General features: G+C 45.0%; 1 protein-coding gene across 7 annotated transcripts; it reads left to right on the top strand.

The window, feature by feature from the left end:
- The first annotated feature begins 39 nt into the window (after positions 1 to 39).
- Positions 40 to 21,050, top strand: PRUNE1 (prune exopolyphosphatase 1). 7 transcript variants are annotated; one of them, XM_072769211.1, is made up of 9 exons: positions 42 to 293; positions 5,459 to 5,490; positions 8,144 to 8,236; positions 8,956 to 9,158; positions 10,498 to 10,682; positions 11,398 to 11,556; positions 12,610 to 12,704; positions 15,120 to 15,278; positions 18,799 to 21,050. In XM_072769211.1, the coding sequence occupies exons 3-9, from the start codon at positions 8,198 to 8,200 to the stop codon at positions 19,225 to 19,227; spliced, it is 1,269 nt and encodes a 422-aa protein (XP_072625312.1). In that variant the 5' UTR covers positions 42 to 293; positions 5,459 to 5,490; positions 8,144 to 8,197; the 3' UTR covers positions 19,228 to 21,050. The 7 variants fall into 7 exon arrangements, with proteins under 7 accessions (XP_072625314.1, XP_072625315.1, XP_072625312.1 ...); XM_072769208.1 differs by lacking the exon at positions 5,459 to 5,490 and having other exon boundaries at positions 42 to 651; XM_072769210.1 differs by lacking the exon at positions 5,459 to 5,490 and having other exon boundaries at positions 43 to 293.
- The last annotated feature ends 7 nt before the right edge of the window (positions 21,051 to 21,057 follow it).

The raw sequence follows: 21,057 nt of genomic DNA, 5'->3' as shown, positions 1-21,057 counted from the left end.
CCCACTGCGCGCCTCCCGGGTCCCGTGAGTCTCCGGGCGCAGAGCTCCGCCCCCGCCGTCGGGGGCGGGGCGACGTCCGATTCCAGGAGCCCCGGATTACGCACTTCCTCCGGGGGCTGGGGAAATGAGTCGCGGTGTGGCGGGTTCGAGTCCCGCCTCCTGACTTTCGCCCCGAGCCCCTGAGTCCCGAGCGGGGCGCGTCCGCCGGGTAACCTCTCCACGGCCAGGGGCGGTGGCACACCTGGGACTTCACCATGGAGGACTACCTGCAGGGTTGTCGAGCCGCTCTGCAGGTAACGAATCCCGGGCTGTGGCTGTAAGGAATGGAGCATGAGGTCCAGGAGGAGCGAAGATGTGGGATCCGGGGAGCCCGGATGGTGTGTGGGGAGCGGGCTTGGGACCACATCGGGTTGGGGCCAGAGGACCGAGGAAGGAGAACCTAGCCTTGGGGAGTGCTGCTCAGTCTCCCGGCTTTTGGCCCCCGTCTTTGGGGTCTCCCCAAGGGCTGGGAGGAGGACCTGCATCCCAGCCTCTGCTCGCTGTTGCCCGGCTCCGTTCCGTGGAGCGGTGAAGGGCTGTGCCGTCGCCAGTCGTGCCCCCCTTCCTCTTTCCGCCCACTCGCGGGGGCCTCCGCGGCCGGCAGGCCTCCAGGTGAGTCCCGGGGTACTAGGGAGCCTGTGCCCACGGATTAAGCCTCAGAAGAGCTGTTTCTGTCTGGCGGGCCGAGCTCATTCTAGATGAGAGAATCGTGGTTTGACTTTAAATCTGTTTTTAAGCTAAACGTGCTCAGTGCCTCAGGCAGATCTGTTGTTGACCAAAAACTTGCATTCCTTTGCCTCCAGTTTTCTTCTGTGGCCTTAACTCACATAAATTACATAAGAAACCCCCCCGCCTGGGAGGGCTAAACAAAGTGTGTTTGGAATCAAAGCTATAAGCTTGACTCCTGAATGCTTTGTGGCTTATTTTTGGTACTCTGAGCTGGTTGGAATCTCCCAGCTGAGTTGACCAGCCGTCAGGCCGCATCAGGCTGCTGTTCCCAGTTAGCAGCTAAGAGCTGACCAGAGAGAGGCTCCAGGAGGTCACCTGGCTCCCCTACTTCAAGTTACACTGCCCATATGGAGACCTAGACAGATGGCTGACAGGTGCTTTCTTTGAAGTGTCTTAAACTCTTCACATTCCCCTGGCGGATAGATTTTGGTCTTTGACAAAATCCTAGAAATCACCTGTTTCCTACTGCCCACTCCGCTGCTGGCGTAAATGACTGTCCTCACCTGAAGTATAGGGACAAAAGACAAGTTTAATACTAATTGCACTAGATTTTTCCTTTTGGGAAAGTTGATTTAATGCATAGGGCGATTTGGAAGCAATTCATTTGGTTACATCTGATTTCCACCACATGGAGCTCATTGGAGGACTAAGGTAGAATCTTTATGGCACTCCAAGTGCTAAGCAGGTGAAATGTTTGCCCCCACAGTAACGCAAACTACAGGCCTCCTTTCCACCATTTGGATGGAAACCTCACCAAATAGCCTTTTATTGCATGCATCTATCCTTCAACATCTATGCTTTAGAATTCCCCCGGGTTAACTATCTTCTACAGCAATATGGAGCTGAAGAATACTGGGTTTTTCCAGTATTGCTGGAATCCTGACCTTTTTTTGCCTGCTTCATCCCCAAGGAGCAAGATCTAGGTCTTTGTTTTTCCGAACTTGTGAAGGTGAGGTTGTATCTTAGAGTTATTATTACACAACTTGGCCAGGGCTGGAAGAAATGAAAAAATCGGACTCACAGAATGTTAGTGGAGGAACTGGTGGCAGGACACACAGGTGGTCGCCAATAATTTAAATAGGTTTTATTATTATTATTATTATTATTATTATTATTATTTTAAAGATGTATTTCAGAGACAGAGAGAGACAGAGACATAGGCAGAGAGAGAAGCAGGCTCCATGCAAGGAGCCCGATGTGGGACTCATCCGGGATCCCAGGATCACGCCTCGAGCCAAAGGCAGACAGACGCTTTACCGCTGAGCCACCCAGGTGTCCCTAGATAGCTTTTAATTATAGAATAGTAAATGCATACAGTGAAAAAATTTAAATACAAGAGAGATGTGAAATGAAAAAGAACAAGATCTTTTTTTCTACTCCCCATCCAGTTCCCCAGAGGCCTCACTGTTGTTTTTTGGTAAAGAAAGACATGATTTAGCCAGAGATTCTATTTAAAGTTTGGGTGTTTCCGTTAGGTTAACTCTTTGGGAAATGTGAATGCTTGACTTTTACATGGGAGAAAGACAGCTTATAACCCACCAACTGTCCTGTTGATAGCATATTTTTTCTCTGGCATCTGATACCAGAGAAATTTTTTACAGCCTCTGCCATAACGATAGTAGGATGTTCCATTTAAAAGAAATCCTGTTTAACTAAATGTCCTATTCATGGTAACTCATCTTTTAATTCTAGTAGGGAAAAACCTTTGCTTCAGGGTGGAGCTGCAATCTAGTGTAGTATTCATCCAGCGGCCTTCGGATAATCTGTTGTCTGCACTGCTCAACACATAAGGCAGGAATCGGAAGGCAGGAATCAGGAGTGGCTGCTGTCCTTCAGACATTACAGTCCTTTCGTCAGTATCTGTACCATTGTGCTGGGAGAACTCTGTCTCTGGCTCCCTGTCTATTTCTCTCTCTCTCTCTTTTTTTTTTTTTTTTTCTTAAGATTTTATCCATCCATTCATGAGAGACACAGAGACACACACACACACAGGCAGAGGGAGAAGCAGGCTCTGCTCAGGGAGCCCAGCGTGGGACTCGATCCCAGGTCTCCAGGATAGGGCCCCGGGCCGAAGGAGGCACCAAACTGCTGAGCCACCCGGGCTGCCCCCTCTCTTTTTTTTTTCCCTCCCTTATTAACTATTTTGTAGAGTAGGCCACTAGACTGTATTCAGCTTCAGAAGGAAAGTGGGTGCCTTTTCCAGCCTTAGAGCCCATCCTCACTCCCCGCATTGAGGCCAGAAAGAACATCAGAATACAGTCATTGTGACTTGTGGGTTTGGGTGTTTTATTTGTTAGGAAGAAAAGTTTGTATTTACATGGGGCTTTCAGATTGTATTTCTTGCATTGGCAGCTCAGGTTTCCTCATGTTCTAAGTATAGCTATATCTGCCCTCAGCTCTTCCTCTCATGGTCAGAAAAGTGAGGCTGTTTGGCTTGTGCTGTCAGCTGGTAGAGGATAGGGTAGAGATGGGGTGTTAAGAGTTACATATGTTTTTCCTTTTTTAAAAAAAAATTTATTTATTCATGAGAGACACACAGAGAGAGGCAGAGACACAGGCAGAGGGAGAAGCAGGCTCCCTGCAGGGAGCCCGATGTGGGACTCCATCCCGGGACTCCAGGATCACTCCCTGAGCTGAAGGCAGATGCTTAACCGCTGAGCCACCCAGGTGTCCCAGTATTATCATTTTTAAAACAAAAGATGAATCTTAGGCCCAAATCCCATAACAAAGTAAGAAGCAGAACCTGGATTCAACCCTATTCTGTGGTCTCTTCAAATAGCAGTTCTGGTGCTTTCTTTCCTTTTTTTTTTTTTTAAATATTTTATTTATTTATTCATGACAGACACAGAGAGAGAGGCAAAGATACAGGCAGAGGGAGAAGCAGGCTCCATGCAGGGAGCCTGACGTAAGGGACCCATCCCTCTCGGGTCTCCAGGACCACGCCCTGGGCCGAAAGCGTCGCTAAACCACTGAGCCTCCCGGGCTGCCCAGTTCTGGTGCTTTCTGATAGAGAAGAACAAACACGGTGAAGGGCAAAGCTGAGAATACACACAACATATCTTGTGGGTGGTAAATAGAAGGGACAGGCTGGGGCGGCATTGGGCCCTGAAAGGGAAGGTACCGCCACCACAGCCCCTGCTCAGTCCAGTTCCAAGAAAAGCTAAAAGCCCTGGAGGATTCCTTTTGTATTCATTCCTCTGGCTACTATCTTGGCTTTTTTGCTTAGCCTTCTCTCTGTGCTGGGGATCTGACCGTTCCTGTTCCAACTGGAGTGGCACTCATGTGAGTGAGTTTGGGAAAGTTTCTTCAAGGGCCCAGGACCTGGTCTGTCCCGCTTGCTCTGCCTTTTCTCCTTTCCTTGTACCTTTTTACCTCCAGAGTCAGAACCATATGGCCGCTCGTGTTTATTACACAGTTCCCTTTCTGGGCAACACGCTGCCCCCCATACTGCTTCAGTGAGCACATTATCTCTGTAGCCACTTACTTCAGATGCTTTGTTGTCACTTTGGTCCAGAGTCATCTGGGCAGTTCTTGATGTCCAGGAAACAGGGGGACCTTCTCTGGTATCAGGAGGAGGAATTGTAAGTTAAAGGAGTTACTATAGGACTAAATTCTCATATTATGTGGAAAAAGATTTTATTTTATTTTTTTAAAGATTTTATTTATTTATTCATAGAGACACAGAGAGAGAGAGGCAGAGACACAGGCAGAGGGAGAAGCAGGCTCCATGCAGAGAGCCCGACGTGGGACTCATCCAGGGTCTCCAGGATCACGCCCCGGGCTGCAGGCGGCGCTAAACCGCTGCGCCACTGGGGCTGCCCAAAAGATTTTAATATTAAAAAGAATCTCCCCTCTCCCATACTGCTCATTACTAGTGGGTCTGGGCAGCCACCCTTGTGAGGTAGGCTTAGAGAAATGGGTGCAGAATTTCCCCCAGAGATCATTTCTGCACAACCTCGATGGGTAGTAACCTCTGCTTTTTGTACTTCTGAGGAGTTAGGAGTAGGAGAAGCGTGAAAAGATGGTTTAAAAATAAAAACCTGGAATGTATGGCTGGCTCAGTTGGAAGAGCACCTGACTCTTGATCTCTGAATTGTTTGTTTGATCCCCATGTTGGGTGTAGAGATTACTAAAATAAATAAAACTTAAAAAAAAAAAAAAACCTGTCTATTTCCTGGAGAGGGTAATTTAAGCCACCTGAAGTCTTCTAAAATTGTACCTTTTTGGGGGAGAGAGGGGAGTGGGTAACAGCCAAACAGGCAAGATGATTCTGTGTTTGCCTAGATTCCCTTTCCTCCTATCATTACATTACTTAATAACTGTTGCTTGCTGTACTTTGCTTCTTTGGACCCCTTTCTACTTTTCGAAACTCTTGCATCTAGCAAATCTTCCTTGATATTGAAGAAGTCAGGGTGTTTGGATTTTCACCTCCCTATAATCCAGTAGTTCTCAGCTGGCAGTGATTTTGCCCCCCAAGAATATTTGGCACATCTGGAAACATTGATTGTTACGACTGAGGGTGATACTGGCATCTAGTGGTTAGAGTCCAGGCATACTGCCAAACATCCTCCCATGCACAGCCCCCACAACAAAGAATGATCCAGTCCAAAATGCCAGTAGTACAGAAATTAGTAAACTCTGCTATAACTGGTATGTCTGATTTTGTCTCTTATTCCTTCCTCTGTTACAGGCAGCCTGAGATAGTAGCTCAAAAGTAAACCGGTAAGAAAGAAAGAATTCTGCCCTAAGCTGAGCCACGGACTTTATGGTCTCATTGCATCTGGCAGGATGCTCATTCCTACAATGAAATAATAATTCTTGGGATGCCTGGGTGGCTCAGTGGTTAAGCGTCTGCCTTCATCTCAGGGCATGATCCTAGAGTCCCGGATCGAGTCCCACATCGGGCTCCCTGCATGGAGCCTGCTTCTCTCCCTGCCTATGTCTCTGCCTTTCTCTGTGTCTCTCATGAATAAATAAATAAAAATCTTTAAAAAAAAAAAAAGTTTTTTTAAAAAAAGAGATAATAATTCTTTTTTTAATATTTTATTTATTTATTCATGAGAGAAAGAGAGAGGCAGAGATACGCAGAGGGACAAGCAGGCTCCATGCAGGGAGCCCGATGTGGGACTCGATCCCAGGTCTCCAGGATCACACCCGGGGCTGCAGGTGGCACTAAACCACTGCGCCCCCCGGGGCTGCCCTGAAATAATCATTCTTAAAATACCTATCTCTTTGGGTTGTTTTGGAGATTAAGTGGTATTTCAGGGGTGCCTGGGTGGCTCAGTCGGCTCAGTGACTGCCTTCAGCTCAGGTCATGATCCTCAGGGTACTGGGATCAAGCCCCACATTGGGTTCCTTGCTCAGCAGGGAGTCTCTTTCTCCCTCTGCCCTTCTCCCTGCTCCTGCTCCCTTTCACTCTCAAATAAATAAAATCATTTTTTTATAGTTTAATATATTTTAATAGCAAACTTACAGGAACAGCACAGAAGACAGACAACATTAAAAATATGTACTTGCGGGATCCCTAGGTGGCGCAGCGGTTTGGCGCCTGCCTTCGGCCTAGGGCGCGACCCTGGAGACCCGGGATCGAATCCCACATCGGGCTCCCAGTGCATGGAGCCTGCTTCTCCCTCTGCCTGTGTCTCTGCCTCTCTCTCTCTCTCTCTCTGTGACTATCATAAATAAATAAAAATTAAAAAAAAAAGTGTACTTGCATGTAGGACAACTCAGAAAAGTATAGTGAGGGCAGCCCTGGTGGCGCAGCGGTTTAGCGCCACCTGCAGCCCGGGGTTTGATCCCGGAGACCCAGGATCAAGTCCCACATTGGGCTCCCTGTATGGAGCCTGCTTCTCCCTCTCTGCCTGTGTCTCTGCCTCTCTCTCTCTCTCTCTGTCTCTCATGAATAAATAAATAAAATCTTAAAAAAAAAAAAAAGTATAGTGAATGGATGGAATCTACTGTACGATAAAAATGCTACAAACACCATTTAGTTTGCCATCAATAAATTTACTTGTTAATAAATAAAATCTTTAATAAAATAAAAGTTCCAGGGCACCTGGCTGTCTGAGTCAGTGGAGCATGCAATTTTTGATCTCAGGCTCGTGAATTCGAGCCCCACATTTGATGTAGAGATTACTTTAAAAATAATAATGAATTATAAAACTAAGCTATAAAAATAAAAGTTCCAGCAGCAGCAACTGTTCTTGTTTTAATCTGAACCTGCTGGGGAGAGTGTCCAAGCCTGGGTAGTAAGAGTTGGTTATATTTGGTTATTATTGAGGCTCCTCTGGGCTGGAGGAGTTTTCATGGACTGGATAACTGGATCATGGACTAAATTTTATTTTTACCTTTTTTTTTTTTTAAGATTTTATTTATTCATGAGAGACATACAGAGAGAGGCAGGCAGAGACATAGGCAGAGGGAGAAGGAGGCTCCATGCAGGGAGCCTGATGTGGGACTTGATCCTGGGACCATGGGATCATGCCCTGAGCCAAAGGCAGATGCTCAACTGCTGAGCCACCCAGGTGTCCCCCCCACACACACACCCTTTTTTTTTTTTTTAAGATTATTTATTTACTCAGAGACACACAGAGAGAGGCAGAGACCTAGCAGAGGGAGAAGCGGGCTCCCTGTGAGGAGCCCAACGTGGGACTTGATCCCAGGATCCTGGGATCACGACCTGAAGCGAAGGCAGATGCTCAACTGCTGAGCCACCAGGTGCCCCTTTACCTTTATTTTCAAGAGCTCTTCACCTCTCATGATTTAGAAGTATAAGGATGCTTTTCCCTATTTTGAAAACAGGGGAGCAAATAACCCCAAGAAACAGGTTGATCTGGTTTGAATATGTCAGCTACCCAGCTGCTCTATCTTTGATTTCTTGTGTGCCCAAAAAAGCATAAGAAGTGAGAGAATTATTTACTGCATTTCTTTTTTTTTTTAATAAAGATTTTATTTATTTATTTGAGAGAGAGAGAATGAGTATAGGGGAGGAGAGGTGAGAGGTAGGGAGAGAAACAGGCTTCCTGTTGAGTGGGGAACCCAACACAGGGCTGATCCCAGGACCCTGAGATCATGACTTGAGCCGAAGACAGGTGCCCTGGGCCACGTAGGCACCCCTGCTGCTGTTTTATTTTAAGTTAACAATCAAGGAGACAGGTACTTTCTACTTACTGGATATGTGTGGAATGCTTAAACTTAGCTGAACACAGGGGGCCTTTCAGCTAATATCCTCACCTGTGAAATGAGTACCCATAAAATTATGTGACCTGCCTCCCCTGTGAAGATCAGTGAGAACGTGTGTGAAGCCCTGTTCAAGTATAAGGTAAACGGAAATAGATAAAGATGCCTTTGCTAGTGTCCCATTCTCCTTCACCAGGAGTCCCGGCCGCTGCATGTTGTGCTGGGAAATGAAGCCTGTGACTTGGACTCCATGGTGTCAGCGCTTGCCTTGGCTTTTTACCTAGCAAAGGTGAGTACTTAGCAGCAGAGTCCCTAGAATGAAAAGATCTGGGTCCAAGACCCAGCTCTGCTACTTGACACTATTTAGTCTTGGGTCAGTTAAATTCCTTAACTTTGCTGAGTGTCAGGTCACCATCTATAGAATCAGAAATGATACTATTTTGCAATGTTGCTGGGGGGATGAAATGAGTAGAAGTATTTTGAAGAATTTTTAAAAATATATGTTATTTATTTATTCATGAGAGACACAGAGAGAAGCAGAGACATAGGCAGAGGGAGAAGCAGGCTCCATGTAGGGAGCCCGATGTGTGACTCCATCCTGGGTCCAGGATCACGCCCTGGGCCAAAGGCAGACGTTCTACCGCTGAGCAACCCAGGCATCCCTATTTTGAAGAATTGAAGTCATAAAGCAATTCAAACAGTTTATTATTGAGTTCTTCTTGGGTACCAGCGATCTCATGCCCAGGTCAGCTCTTGAAGATGGATAATCCTTTCTCTGCTCATGGAAAAGAGCTAGGTCTTTTCCATGAGTTATCTTGTTGTCCTTGGTGTTATTCTAAGGTGAGAGGGCAAGAGATGTCCTTTTATTTTTTACCAATTGGGTAGTTGTGGCATTGAAAAAGGCAGCGACTTACCCAAGATCATATCTCCTTTGGTCCCAATAATCTTGTTACTTTTCCTATTTATTCCAAAACATTGGCCTGTGTTCTTTTCACTTTCCTTATCCAGACAACAGAGGCTGAGGAAGTCTTTGTGCCAGTTTTAAATATAAATCGTTCTGAGCTACCTCTACGAGGTGACAATGTCTTCTTCCTTCAGAAGATTCACATTCCAGAGTCCCTCTTGATTTTCCGGGATGAGATTGACCTCCACGCCTTGCACCAGGCTGGCCAACTCACCCTTATCCTTGTTGACCATCATGTCTTACCCAAGTAAGTAAAAGGAAGTTGAGCTGATACTTATCATGTGCTGTATTGAGCTCTGATGAGTAAGAAATAAAGAGAGGAAGAAAGAATTTCTGCTCTTGGGGATCTCACAAGCTAATTGTAATTGCTGGGTCATATGAGATACAGAAAATACTGTCAGTTCTCCAATTATGCAACTAACAAAAAGAAAGAGAAACATGGAAAGGTTAAACTAAAGGAAAACTCAGAAATCATTTAAATCTGCTTTTGGTATCATTATTTCATGGCAGACTTATTGGAATAGAAGCCTTTGAATAATTGTTGTAACTCTATTTTTGATTTTTAAAGGCAAAATTATTTCCTACGTAAGGCAGTATCTCATTAGTGTCATTGTGTTGAATGTTAGGTGTGTGATAACCAACACTCTAGAGGACAAGAGGTGCATAAAGGTTGGAGTAGTTAAATATACTTGAGGGGAGTGGAGGGTGTGAGGAAAGGTCTCCTGAGAGAGTTGACCCTTGATCTCACTCTTGAGTGTTGGCTCCTGGAGTGGGGAGGCAAGGTAGTTAGTTAGGAAGAGCATCTGGGCAGAGAGCAGAATTAATATAAGCAAAGTTAGGCAAGCATGAAATAACATGGTGAGTTGGGAGACCTGGAATTTGTTTTGCATGGCTGGAGCATAAAATGTGACAGAGAAGTAGGACATAGGAAGTGGTGAGACTAGAGAGGGAGTCAGATCCTGGAGACGCTATAGGCCCTGCCAAGGAGACTAGACTAAATTGTTAGGGTAGTGGGCAACTATTGTGAGTTCTGTTTATTCTGGATCCTAACAATCAAATTTACATTTTCAGATGATCATTCAGCCACTTTGTGAAGGACAGCTTAGGGAAACTGAGAGTATATCTTTGGTTAGGAAACTGTTGGAATAATCCAGGTGAGAGATACTGAGGGCCTAGAATAAGGCAGTAGCAGAGGATTGGAAAGGTGGGGTTGGGTAGGGATTAAGATAGAAGCCATAGGATCTGGTGAACTGCATGGAATTTGGGCATTAAGTGGATTGAGATGACAGGAGAGATGTAGATGTTGAATGCCAAAGGTGTCAAATCAGAAAAGCAATTCCAAAGGACATCAAAGACGTGGGAAGATACTTGTAGCTGATACTTCACCAAGTTCACTTATATACTATTTGATGACTTCAGTTACAACATGAAAGAAAAGAATTGAGAACAGTGAGGCAGAAGTAGAAGTAACCAAAGTTTTGAGTGTTTGCCTAAAATGTGCATTTTCCTTAACGGGTGAGGTAGAGCTTTGGTTAGACCCAGCTGGAGTGCCCCTGCCTATCATTCTTTCTCTTTTCCCCACACAGAAGTGACACAGCCCTAGAGGAGGCAGTAGCAGAGGTGCTAGACCATCGGCCCATTGAGCAGAAACACTGCCCTCCCTGCCATGTTTCAGTTGAGCTGGTGGGGTCCTGTGCTACCCTGGTGACTGAGAGAATCCTGGAGGGGGCACCAGAGATCTTGGACAGGCAAATTGCAGCTCTTCTGCATGGTGAGGCTGGCTTTCAGGGTGGCTTTCAGATAGGGAGAGTGGAACTTCAGTCTAGACTCTTCCGGCTTGATCATACCCACTCAAAGCTATCCAGTCCATTTCAAAGGCTGAGTCCTTTCAGGGGACAATTAAGCATTAAAAGGCTGTGGAAAAAGCAAAAAGGACGCACAGGTCGACCGACCTAGAAGCTGCCTACTGTAGCTTTATATAATAGAAAGAGAACTAGCCACAGAAGCAGAAGATTCTAATACCATTCCTGTATATAAGATACTTATATGATCTTGAACAAATTTCTTAACCTTTCTCACTTTCATTTTCTCCATTTGTTAAAAAGAGAGAGAGAGAATGAGAGAGTTGGACTAGAGTATCTCTTCCAATTTCTAAGTTTTTTTTTTTTTTTTTTTCAATTTCTAAGTTTCTTTAATGGAATTTGGCCTAAGGAAGGGAGGTCATCTCTCTCTGATTGGTTTCAAGATCTCTGAGGATTGGGGTGCTCAGGCACCCCTTTCTGCCTTTTCCCATTTTCCTGCCTACATTTTAATTTGGATTTGGGAGGTCTTACTCAAGGCATAGTCCCAGTTTCTTGTTTTGTTTTCAGTTTGTTTGCCACATAAGTCTTCTCTGTATTATGTCCATCTGGTTTGAGGGTTATGTGTGTCCTAGTGGTTGCAAATGGAGGGCTGTAGGATTTGAGTTCTATCTCTCGTCTCCATAGGAACAATCATCCTGGACTGTGTCAACATGGACCTGAAAGTTGGAAAGGCAACCCCCAAAGACAACAAATATGTGGAGAAACTGGAGGCCCTTTTCCCAGATCTGCCTAAGAGAAATGACATCTTTGACTCTCTACAAAAGGCAAAGTTTGATATATCAGGTATGAGATGGTAAACTGACTTCTCTCCCTTTCACTTGTTCATTGTATCTTTTTTTTTTTTTTTTTTGAGAGAGAGAGAGAGAGAGCCCACATACAGGGTGGGTGGGACACAGAGGGAGAGAGAAAGAGAGACACTCCTAAGCAGACTCCATGCTCAGCATGGAGGCCAACACATACCTGAGCTCACAACCCTGAGATTAAGACCTGAGCCAGAATCAAGAGTCAATTGCTTAACCAGCTGAGCCACCCAGGCACCCCAATTTTTCGTTGTATCCTTGAACACCATTGAAACAATTTCAGGGGCCCCTGGATGGCTCAGTCAGTTAAGCGCCTGCCTTTGGCTCAGGTCATGATCCCAAGGTCCTGGGATTGAGCCCTGTGTCAGGTTCCCCTTTCAGTAGGGAGTCTGCTTCTCCCTCTCCCTCTGCATAATGATTTAAGCTTTATAGCAGAGAGAACCAAGGTAGTGTGTGAGTCTGATCATGAAATAATCAATCATTTACTAGATTGTTCTATCCTGGCTGTTGGGTAGGAAGAGGAGAAATATATTAAGAGTGTCAGGTTTCTGCTAATCAGAAAGTATAGGTATATAAGTAAAATCTGCTGAGGGAATGCTAATTATCTGAGTAGGATCTAGTTGATTATTTAGGGAAGCAGAAGAAACATTAAGGGTGAATATACAAATGATAAAAGAGGAGAACAAAAAAAAAAAAACTTCCATCAATTTTTACCTAGATACCACTTGTTGACATTAAAAAAAAAGGAAAGAAAAGTACCATATGTCCTTGTAGAAAGTTAAAACTCTGCACAAAGGGAAGTGGCAAAAGCGTCTCTTCTTCAGTCTTCCCTCCAAGGTCCCTTGCTCTAGAGGCAACTGTTGTAACTCCAGTATTTAAAAGAATTTTTTATTATGTAATTACACTCTCCGTATCTCCCCTCTCAAAGAGAGGACGTGTTTTTCCTCATTCTTGACCTGTATTGGTGTCCTCACCTTCCTGGTCTGGGGATCCTGGGCTCTCTTGTTTGATCCCTGGTCTCACATCCATTGTCTAGGACTGACCACTGAGCAGATGCTGAGAAAGGACCAGAAGACCATCTCCACACATGGCACCAAGGTGGCCATTAGTGCAATATATATGGATTTGGAGGTAAGAACAAAGCATAGGTGTAGGTGGGAAGAGAAAGGCTTCGGTTATGTGTGTAACCTTGCCCCTCACTCTTGGCTCCCCTCCATAATCTATCTTGTACCTGTGTACCTTTTGTCATGTCTGCTGTCATTCCCACAGTCTATGATCTCTCACTGCACAACCGCGAGAGCCTGCATACTGTTTTTCCCTGCCTCTGCTTTTGTACCCCTACAAACCATTCTTCCCACAGGAGCTAGAGAGATCTCTTTATAAAGATGTAAGTCCGAAAAAATACAAAACGAAAAAGCAAAACAGATGTAAGTCAATCACAGCAAACCCCTCCCTCTGCTACCTTTCCATTGTAGACCTAATAGAATCTACAGGCCATACTGTGGATTATAGGGCCCTCCTTGATCTGACCCTCATCTGTCTCTCTCTCTGACCTCATCTCCTAGCCCTGCTTCTGCACTCACAGTGCTGCAGCCACACTAATTTTCTTTCTGTTCATTGGAACCATTAAGCTCATTCCCACCTCAGGGCCTTTGCACTGGCTTTTCCCTTTGCAGAGCTGGCTCTTCTTATCAATCACTCAGGTCTTAATTCAGATGTTTCCTCTTTTAAGAGGTCTTTCCTGACCATTGTAACTAACATAATATCCTCTGTGCTCAAAAATCCCTAAAAATTTTTGAATTTTGTTCAGAGCACCAACTGGATTGAAGTAATCAGTTCCATGGATTCCTTTTTGATTGTCTTTTTTTTTTTTTTTAAGATTTTATTTATTTATTCATGAGAGACAGAGAAAGAGAAGCAGAGACATAGGCAGAGGGAGAAGCAAGCTCCATACTGGGAGCCTGATGTGGGACTCTATCCCAGAACCCCGGGATCACACCCTGAGCTGAAGGCAGACACTCAACCACTGAGCCACTCAGGCATCCCTCCTTGTTTATTGTCTATATTCCTCTGCTAGTTTATCAGCTCCACCAGAGGTGGAACACCCTGTTTCTTTTGTTTCTGCTCTATCTCCAGCACCTTTGATAGTGCCTGGCACATAGTGGGTCCTCAGTAAATTCTGTTGAATGGGTGACTGAATATAGCTTTGATGATGGTATTTTACTACCTGGTTCCATGTCGTGCTCATTTAAATCATTCAACAACCTGGTTTGCACACAGTCTCTCATAGTCTGTACAGCTTCTTACTAAATACTATGTAAAAATACTAAATAATTTCAATAAAACAAAAGAGCTCAGTCTCTTCCCCTGCTGCCTAGTGTGGAAAACAAGCCCAAGAATAGGTTTGGGATGCCTGAGTGGCTTAATGGTTGAGCGTCTGCCTTTGGCTCAGGTTGTGATCCCGGGGTCCCAGAAGCATTGGGCTCCCTGCTCAGTGGGGTCTACTTCTCCCTCTGCCTCTGTCTCTGCCTCTCTTTCTGTTTCTCATGAATAAATAAATATAACCTTAAAACAAAAACAAAGAACACACAAGATTTGCCAAGTAGCATAAATGGACACAGTACAAATCGACACAGAAATGCCAAGGGTAAAGAAAAGCCCTGATCTGAAATTGCTGGTGGTATTATTCAATGGAGAAATACTGCCTGGAGGGTATTATGCTGAGTGAAGTAAGTCAGTCGGAGAAGGACAAACATTATATGTTCTCATTCATTTGGGAATATAAATAATAGTGAAAGGGAATATAAGGGAAGGGAGAAGAAATGTGTGGGAAATATCAGAAAGGGAGACAGAACGTAAAGACTGCTAACTCTGGGAAACGAACTAGGGGTGGTAGAAGGGGAGGAGGGCGGGGGGTGGGAGTGAATGGGTGACGGGCACTGGGGGTTATTCTGTATGTTAGTAAATTGAACACCAATAAAAAATAAATTAAAAAAAAATTTATAAAAAAAAAAAAGAGAGAAATACTGCATGAGACTTTGGAGAAGAGTAGAGGTTGACAAAAATAAATAAAGAGCCCGTGTCTGTTGTTATTTGTGTGCCCCATTGCTCTGTTTTAGAATAAAAATACCTCCAGGGCAAAGACCTTGCTTTCCTGACAGCAAGAGCAGGAAAGCCTTGTACATGCCAGGCATATTACATACATGATCATGCTTTCATTTTTAAAACAATCACTTTTGGTGAAGGTTTAGTCCTTATTTTACAAATGAGGAAACTCAAGTCTGAGGAGCTTAATATAACTCCTTAATCATAGCTAATAGGTCACAGAGTTGATTTTCAAACCGATTCTGTCTGAACCCAAGACCAATTTCTCCCTTCTACCTCCAGCCTCCCAGCACCATAGACAACACAGAGTAAGTGTGAGGTACTTTTTTTGGGAGTACAAGCCCCAAGTTAACATGGAAAGAAACCCTTTGTAAGCATGTTTTGTTGCTGGTGACAAGGAGGGTCCAGCTGTAGCCCTTATCACTGCCATTTCTTTTTCAGGCTTTTCTGCAGAGGTCTGGCCTCACTGCAGATCTCCATGCTTTCTGCCAGGCTCACAACTGTGACGTCCTGGTCACCATGACTATCTTTTTCAACACTCAAAATGAGCCAGTGCGGCAGCTGGCTATTTTCTGTCCCCATGCAGCGCTCCGAATGACGGTGAGTCTGTCCCTTCTCCAGCCCGAGGCCCCTACAGAGCTTTGCTTATAAGCGCCATTCTGTGCTGTAAAGTTCTGTCCTTGGAGGCCACCCAGATTGCTCTGTCCGTTGAGTGGATGACTCTTGATTTACGCTCAGGTCATGATTTCATAGGCTGTGGGGTCGAGCCCCTCATTGGTCTTAGCACTCACCTGGGGGTCTGCTTAGGATTCTCTCCCCCGGCCCCTCCCCGCCGAACACCAGCACACACATGTACGCACTCTTTCTCTCTCTGTCTCAAAAAATAAATAAATAAATAAATCTTAAAAAAAAAAAAAAAAAAAGACCTGTGCTTGGTTCTTGTATGTACACTGAAGTCCCTTGAACCACTTCCAGAATCTTCCCTCCTTGCTTTTCCACATTTTCTCTATATGTGAGTATCCTTAATTGTACTGCTGTTGGGCAGCCCGGGTGGCTCAGCGGTTTAGTGCCTGCCTTCGGCCTGTGGGGTGATCCTGGAGATCCGGGATCGAGTCCCACGTCAGGCTCCCTGCATGGATCCTGTTTCTCCCTCTGCCTGTGTCTCTGCCTCTGTGTGTGTGTGTGTGTTTTTCTTTTTTTTTTTTTAAGATTAAAAAAAAATTTTATTCATAATAGACATAGAGAGAGGCAGATAAATAGGCAGAAGGAGAAGCAGGCTCCATGCAGGGAGCCTGATGTGGCCCTTGATTCCGGGTCTCCAGGATCACACCCTGGGCCAAAGGCAGATGCTAAACTGCTGAGCCACCCAGGGATCCCCTCTCTCTGTGTCTTTCATGAATGGATGAATAAAATCTTTAAAAAAAAAAATTGTACTGCTGTTGAGAAAGAGAGATTTCAAAGAGAATTAGAAACACAGTTCCTGTTTAGAAGGAACTTGAAATCAGATTAAAAGGCAGTGTTATAGGGGCACCTGGGTGGCTCAGTGGTTGAGTGTCTGCCTCTGGCTCAGGTCATGATCCTGTGGTGCTGGGATCAAGTCAGGCTCCCTGCAGGGAGTCTGCTTCTCCCTCTGCCTATGTCTCTGCCTCTTTCTGTGTGTCTCTCATGGATAAATAAATAAAATCTTTAAAAAATAATAATAATAAAAGGCAGTGTGATAAATCTAGAGTTAAAACATGTTTCTTGGTTTAATCATTAATTCCTCATCCCTGAAAATCAGTTTCTTTCATTTCACCCTATTGCCTTAAAAATGGGAAACACAAGAGAAGCCTTTTCTACTACTTAATCATGCAGGGATGAATTACTGTATCTACCACTAACTCTGTAGAGAAGGGATCTAAGAGCAAGTTTGTTTTCTTTCCTGAACCATTAGGCCACTTTTCCCACTTCTTCCCCTTTCTTTTCCTCTGTTGGTTACTGATTAGCCCAGGGAAGAATTTATTTTTATTTTTATTTTTTTAGAAGTTTTTTTTTTTAATTTTTATTTATTTATGATAGTCACAGAGAGAGAGAGATAGAGAGAGAGGCAGAGACACAGGCAGAGGGAGAAGCAGCCTCCATGCACCGGGAGCCCGACGTGGGATTCGATCCCGGGTCTCCAGGATCGCGCCCTGGGCCAAAGGCAGGCGCCAAACTGCTGCGCCACCCAGAGATCCCCGGGGAAGAATTTAAAAGTGGCTTAACACAGTCCAGAAATGTTTGGGGTTTCTTGGACTGTGTGAGGACTGCTAAAGTCTGCATATAGCCAGATTATCTTTTGCATCCATAGAAGATATGTCATCCTTTCTTCTCTTCAGGAAGCAGATGTAATTTTATTCAGTAGAAGGTGCTAGTGTGGCACTGTGGAAAGAACTACAGTTTTAAAAAGCAGATGGACATGGTTTCTGTTCCAGATTTGCCACTTATCTGCTCTTTGAGCTCAAGCAAGTCAGTTGACTTCTGAGTCTGTACGTGGCATAACACCACCCACTGATTAGTCTGATATGATCATTAAACATAATATTGGGGGTGTCCTGGATGGCTTAGTTGGTTAAGCGTCTGCCTTTGGCTCAGGTCATGATCCCAGGATCCTGGGATTAAGCCCTACATCGGGCTCTGCTCAGTGGGGAGCCTGCTTCTCCCTCTCCCTCTGCCTGCCATTCCCCTTGCTTGTATTCTCTCTCTTTCTGTCAAATATATAAAATATTTTTTAAAAATAATATCATGTGTAAAGCACATTGCTGGGCACAGAGCATTTGCCAGCATTTGCTGGCTCTTACTAATCATGTCATAAAGGAAAGGGTGCTCTGGCCATAGAAGTGCTTCTCCCCACCTTCTCCCTCCCACACCAGCTCTGGGCTGTTCTCTGAAGCTGTACAGGTGGCCAAAGTCTTCCCCCCTCACAGGCTGCCTCTGTCCTGGGAAATGGGAATCCTCTTTTCACAGTGTGCCCTGCCATCTCCTCTTCCTCCCTCCTATGTTAGAAATTATGTATAGAAGAGTCTTTAGAATACTGGCTTTGGGGACGCCTGGGTGGCTCAGCAGTTGAGTATCTGCCTTCAGCTCAGGGCATGATCCTGGGCTCTGGGATCAAGTCCCACATTGGGCTTCCTGTGGGAAGCCTGCTTCTTCCTCTGCCTGTGTCTCTGCCTCTCTCTTTCTCTCTCTCTCTCTCTCTCTCTCTCTCTCTCTTTCTGTCTCTCATGAATAAATAAATACACTTTAAAAAAAAAAATACTGGGTTTGGTGGCAGACCTGGGTTCAAGTGTCAGTTTTGCTTCATTCAAACTATGACCTTAGGCAAGCTATTCATCCATCCACCTAAGCCTCTGTTTCCCTACCTGTAAATGAGGGTAATACTAATACCAATCTTATAAGGCAGTTGTGATGATTAAATGAGATAATACTTGTGAATGGGCAGACTCGGCACCGCACCTGGCATACCTTCCACCCCCATTTTGATCTGTTCATTCTTTCTGCATCGGTCTTGTCCCTGACCTCAGTCTAGATGCTTGTCCCATTCTAGCTAAGGACAGAGTTCAAGTTTTTAAGCACTTGAAAACAACATTAGGTCAGGAGCTGAGGAGGTCCTGAGTTGTGGTTCATACTCTCCCATCATCTACTTGATTTTGTTCAAGATAATCTCTTCAGGCTTGGGTTTGCTTCAATAAAATGAAAATATGATCTCAAATGTTTCTTCTGTTTCCAGCTGCTATATGTATTAGCTAATGTGCCTTTTTTGGAAGCAATAAGATTGAATTCTGGATGATTTAATTTAAAAAATGTTTCTCGGGACGCCTGGATAGCTTAGTGGCTGAGCGTCTGCTTTTGGCTCAGGTCATGATCCTACGATCTTGGGATCAAGTCCCACATCAGGCTCCCCACAGGGAGCCTGCTTCTCCCTCTGCCTATGTCTCTGCCGCTCTCTTTCTCTCATGAATAAGTAAATAAAATCTTTATAAATAAATAAATGTATGTGTATGTATATATGTTTCTTTGTAAAAGAAGCCTCTAACTTAGAAACCACAGCTGTTTGCTTCCCCACCTTATGTACCGTCTCCCCATCTTGTCTCCTCTTTAGATCTGTGGAGTTCTGGAACGCTCCCACTCTCCGTCCCTGAAGCTGACCCCTGCCCCAAGCACCCACCCTCACCTCCAAGCCTATCTTCAGGGCAACACCCAGGTCTCTCGGAAGAAACTTCTGCCTCTGCTCCAGGAGGCCCTGTCAGCATATTTTGACTCCATGAAGATCCCTTCAGGGCAGCCTGAGACAGAGGGTGTGAGTAGGGAGCAGGCAGACAAGGAATTGGACAGGGCAGGTAACTCCCTGGTACCTGGACTGAGTCAAGATGAGGAGGAGCCTCCACTGCCCCCCACGCCCATGAACAGCTTGGTGGATGAGTGCCCTCTGGATCAGGGGCTGCCTAAACTCTCAGCTGAAGTCATCTTTGAGAAGTGCAGTCAGATCTCTTTATCACAGTCGACTGCTGCCTCCCTGTCCAAGAAGTGACTGCTGGGAGGGGACGGGATGGTGAGAGAGGTTGCTCGAACCACTTGAAATGCATGTTTTGAGATGTACCGGCAGTCCCATCTTCATTGCTCTAGGATCTGGTGTACTGTGTTCATGTACTGGGGAGAAGAAAGAAGCGAAAGAAAACAGCTGCTTCAGGGATGGCTTCCTGCCTTTCCCCCAGATCTCTACCAATCAGACAAATTGTATTATTTAATTTAATTCTTCAAATCTGCACTGACTCTCCTTTGTTTCATTTACCAGGGGTACAATGTGATACCACAGAGTTCCAGCAGAGCAGCACAAAAAGGTGTACCCCAGAAGTGCCCTCAATAAGGGTCTGTAACGGAACCAGCATTTCGCATGGAACCAAATATTCATTGTGTCCATGTGTTCATTTATGCTCATATTGATTCAGGTATTTATTGAATACCTACTTTTAGCTAGATAGAAAATAAAAGTGTGCTTTGCAAACTCCTATTTCAGTTTTCAGACTTCTGCAGAATCTAGCTCCATGATTCCTCTTTCTGACCCCAGTTAGGTGATAGTATCCAAAGCTGAGATGGTTACATTTGTATTCTGGGCTTATGACTCTTTTAAGATCCTTGCGGAGCAGTCAGAAGCCATTATCTTCTGTCTGGTCAGCTGACCTGGCTCTCAGTTTCTTTGGATTTCTCTGTCCCAGAAAGACCCAGAAGACTCCTTGGTTCTAACAAACAAATTTTCCTTTGTTTATTAAGGAAAATTTTATTGAGTGCTACATGCTATTACTGAATGAGAACCAAGTTATAAAGAAGAATAAGATAGTCCTACCCTCAGGGAGTTCCCTGTTTAATAAGACACAGAGAGAGAGAGAGAGAGAGAGGCAGAGACACCGGCAGAGGGAGAAGCAGGCTCCGTGCAGGGAACCCGATGTGGGACTCAATCCTGGGACTGCAGTATCACGCTCTGGGCGGAAGGCAGGTGCCAAACCGCTGAGCCACCCAAGGATCCCTCCACTGCTCTTTTCCTAAATATTCCCTGTGTAAGTTCTTCTTTAGAATTTGCCCCATAGGGTGCCTGGGTGGCTCAGTTGGTTAAGCAAACAGTGAGCAACAACTCTTCTCAGCAGACAGCAGAACTGCAGTGAGAGCCCTGGCTCTGTGCCCTGCCTTGCGGCCTGTCAATTTCTTGTCCATCCTGTTCTCTTCTTGCTCACGTTGAAAGGAAACATGGAGTTCTGATACCAACTGCCATGAACTGTGTGTCTCTTGGTAAGACACTTCATTTCTCTAGGCCTCATTCACCCCATCTGTAAAACTAAGGATCTGGACTAGATATTCTCTAGTATTCTGTGATCTGCCTCCTGTCACCATCACTTCTCTCCTTGCTTCTCTCTTTGTTTCTGTTCTCCCTGGGAATGCTCAGGGTGACTGAATTGTCTGTATTTATATGTGATTGTACCAAGGGACTCAGCCTCACGTAGCATGTACAGGGGTATGATGCCTACCATAGTGATCCGGCAGAGAGTTCCCCCACTACTTGTTCTGCATGTGTAGACTCCCTTTTCCCTTCAGACTTCCCTTTTCCCCCTTTTCCTACCCCACAGCCCAAATCCATGTAAGTTGCTAGTGGTTCCACTGAACAGTAGGGCATGTGAGACAGTTTTGGCATGATGTCTTCAGTATGAGGGGGACGGTGTGACTTCACTTTGAGGGGATGATGTCTGTAGCCATTGGAAGGTAAAAATAGTGGTGTGATTACTGAACCAAAGGAATTTGTTTTGTAACTTGGGTACTTTATTTTGCATTTTGTTAAAGTATTAAATACATTTTTTTTCCCTGTTTGGGG

The sequence above is a fragment of the Canis lupus genome, chromosome 12 (assembly GCF_048164855.1).
Source record: "Canis lupus baileyi chromosome 12, mCanLup2.hap1, whole genome shotgun sequence".
In the NCBI taxonomy this organism is placed as follows: Eukaryota; Metazoa; Chordata; class Mammalia; order Carnivora; family Canidae; genus Canis; species Canis lupus.
The sequence above is the reverse complement of the archived record's forward strand: the minus strand, read 5'-3'. Positions and strand labels throughout refer to the sequence as shown.

Excerpts from the sequence above, each read along its gene's own strand:
- PRUNE1 (XM_072769208.1), top strand. The coding sequence starts at position 331 with ATGAGGTCCAGGAGGAGCGAAGATGTGGGATCCGGGGAGCCCGGATGG. Across the intron at positions 652-8,143 it reads CGCGGCCGGCAGGCCTCCAG|GAGTCCCGGCCGCTGCATGT; the intron begins GTGAGTCCCGGG and ends CTCCTTCACCAG. Across the intron at positions 9,159-10,497 it reads GACCATCATGTCTTACCCAA|AAGTGACACAGCCCTAGAGG; the intron begins GTAAGTAAAAGG and ends TTCCCCACACAG.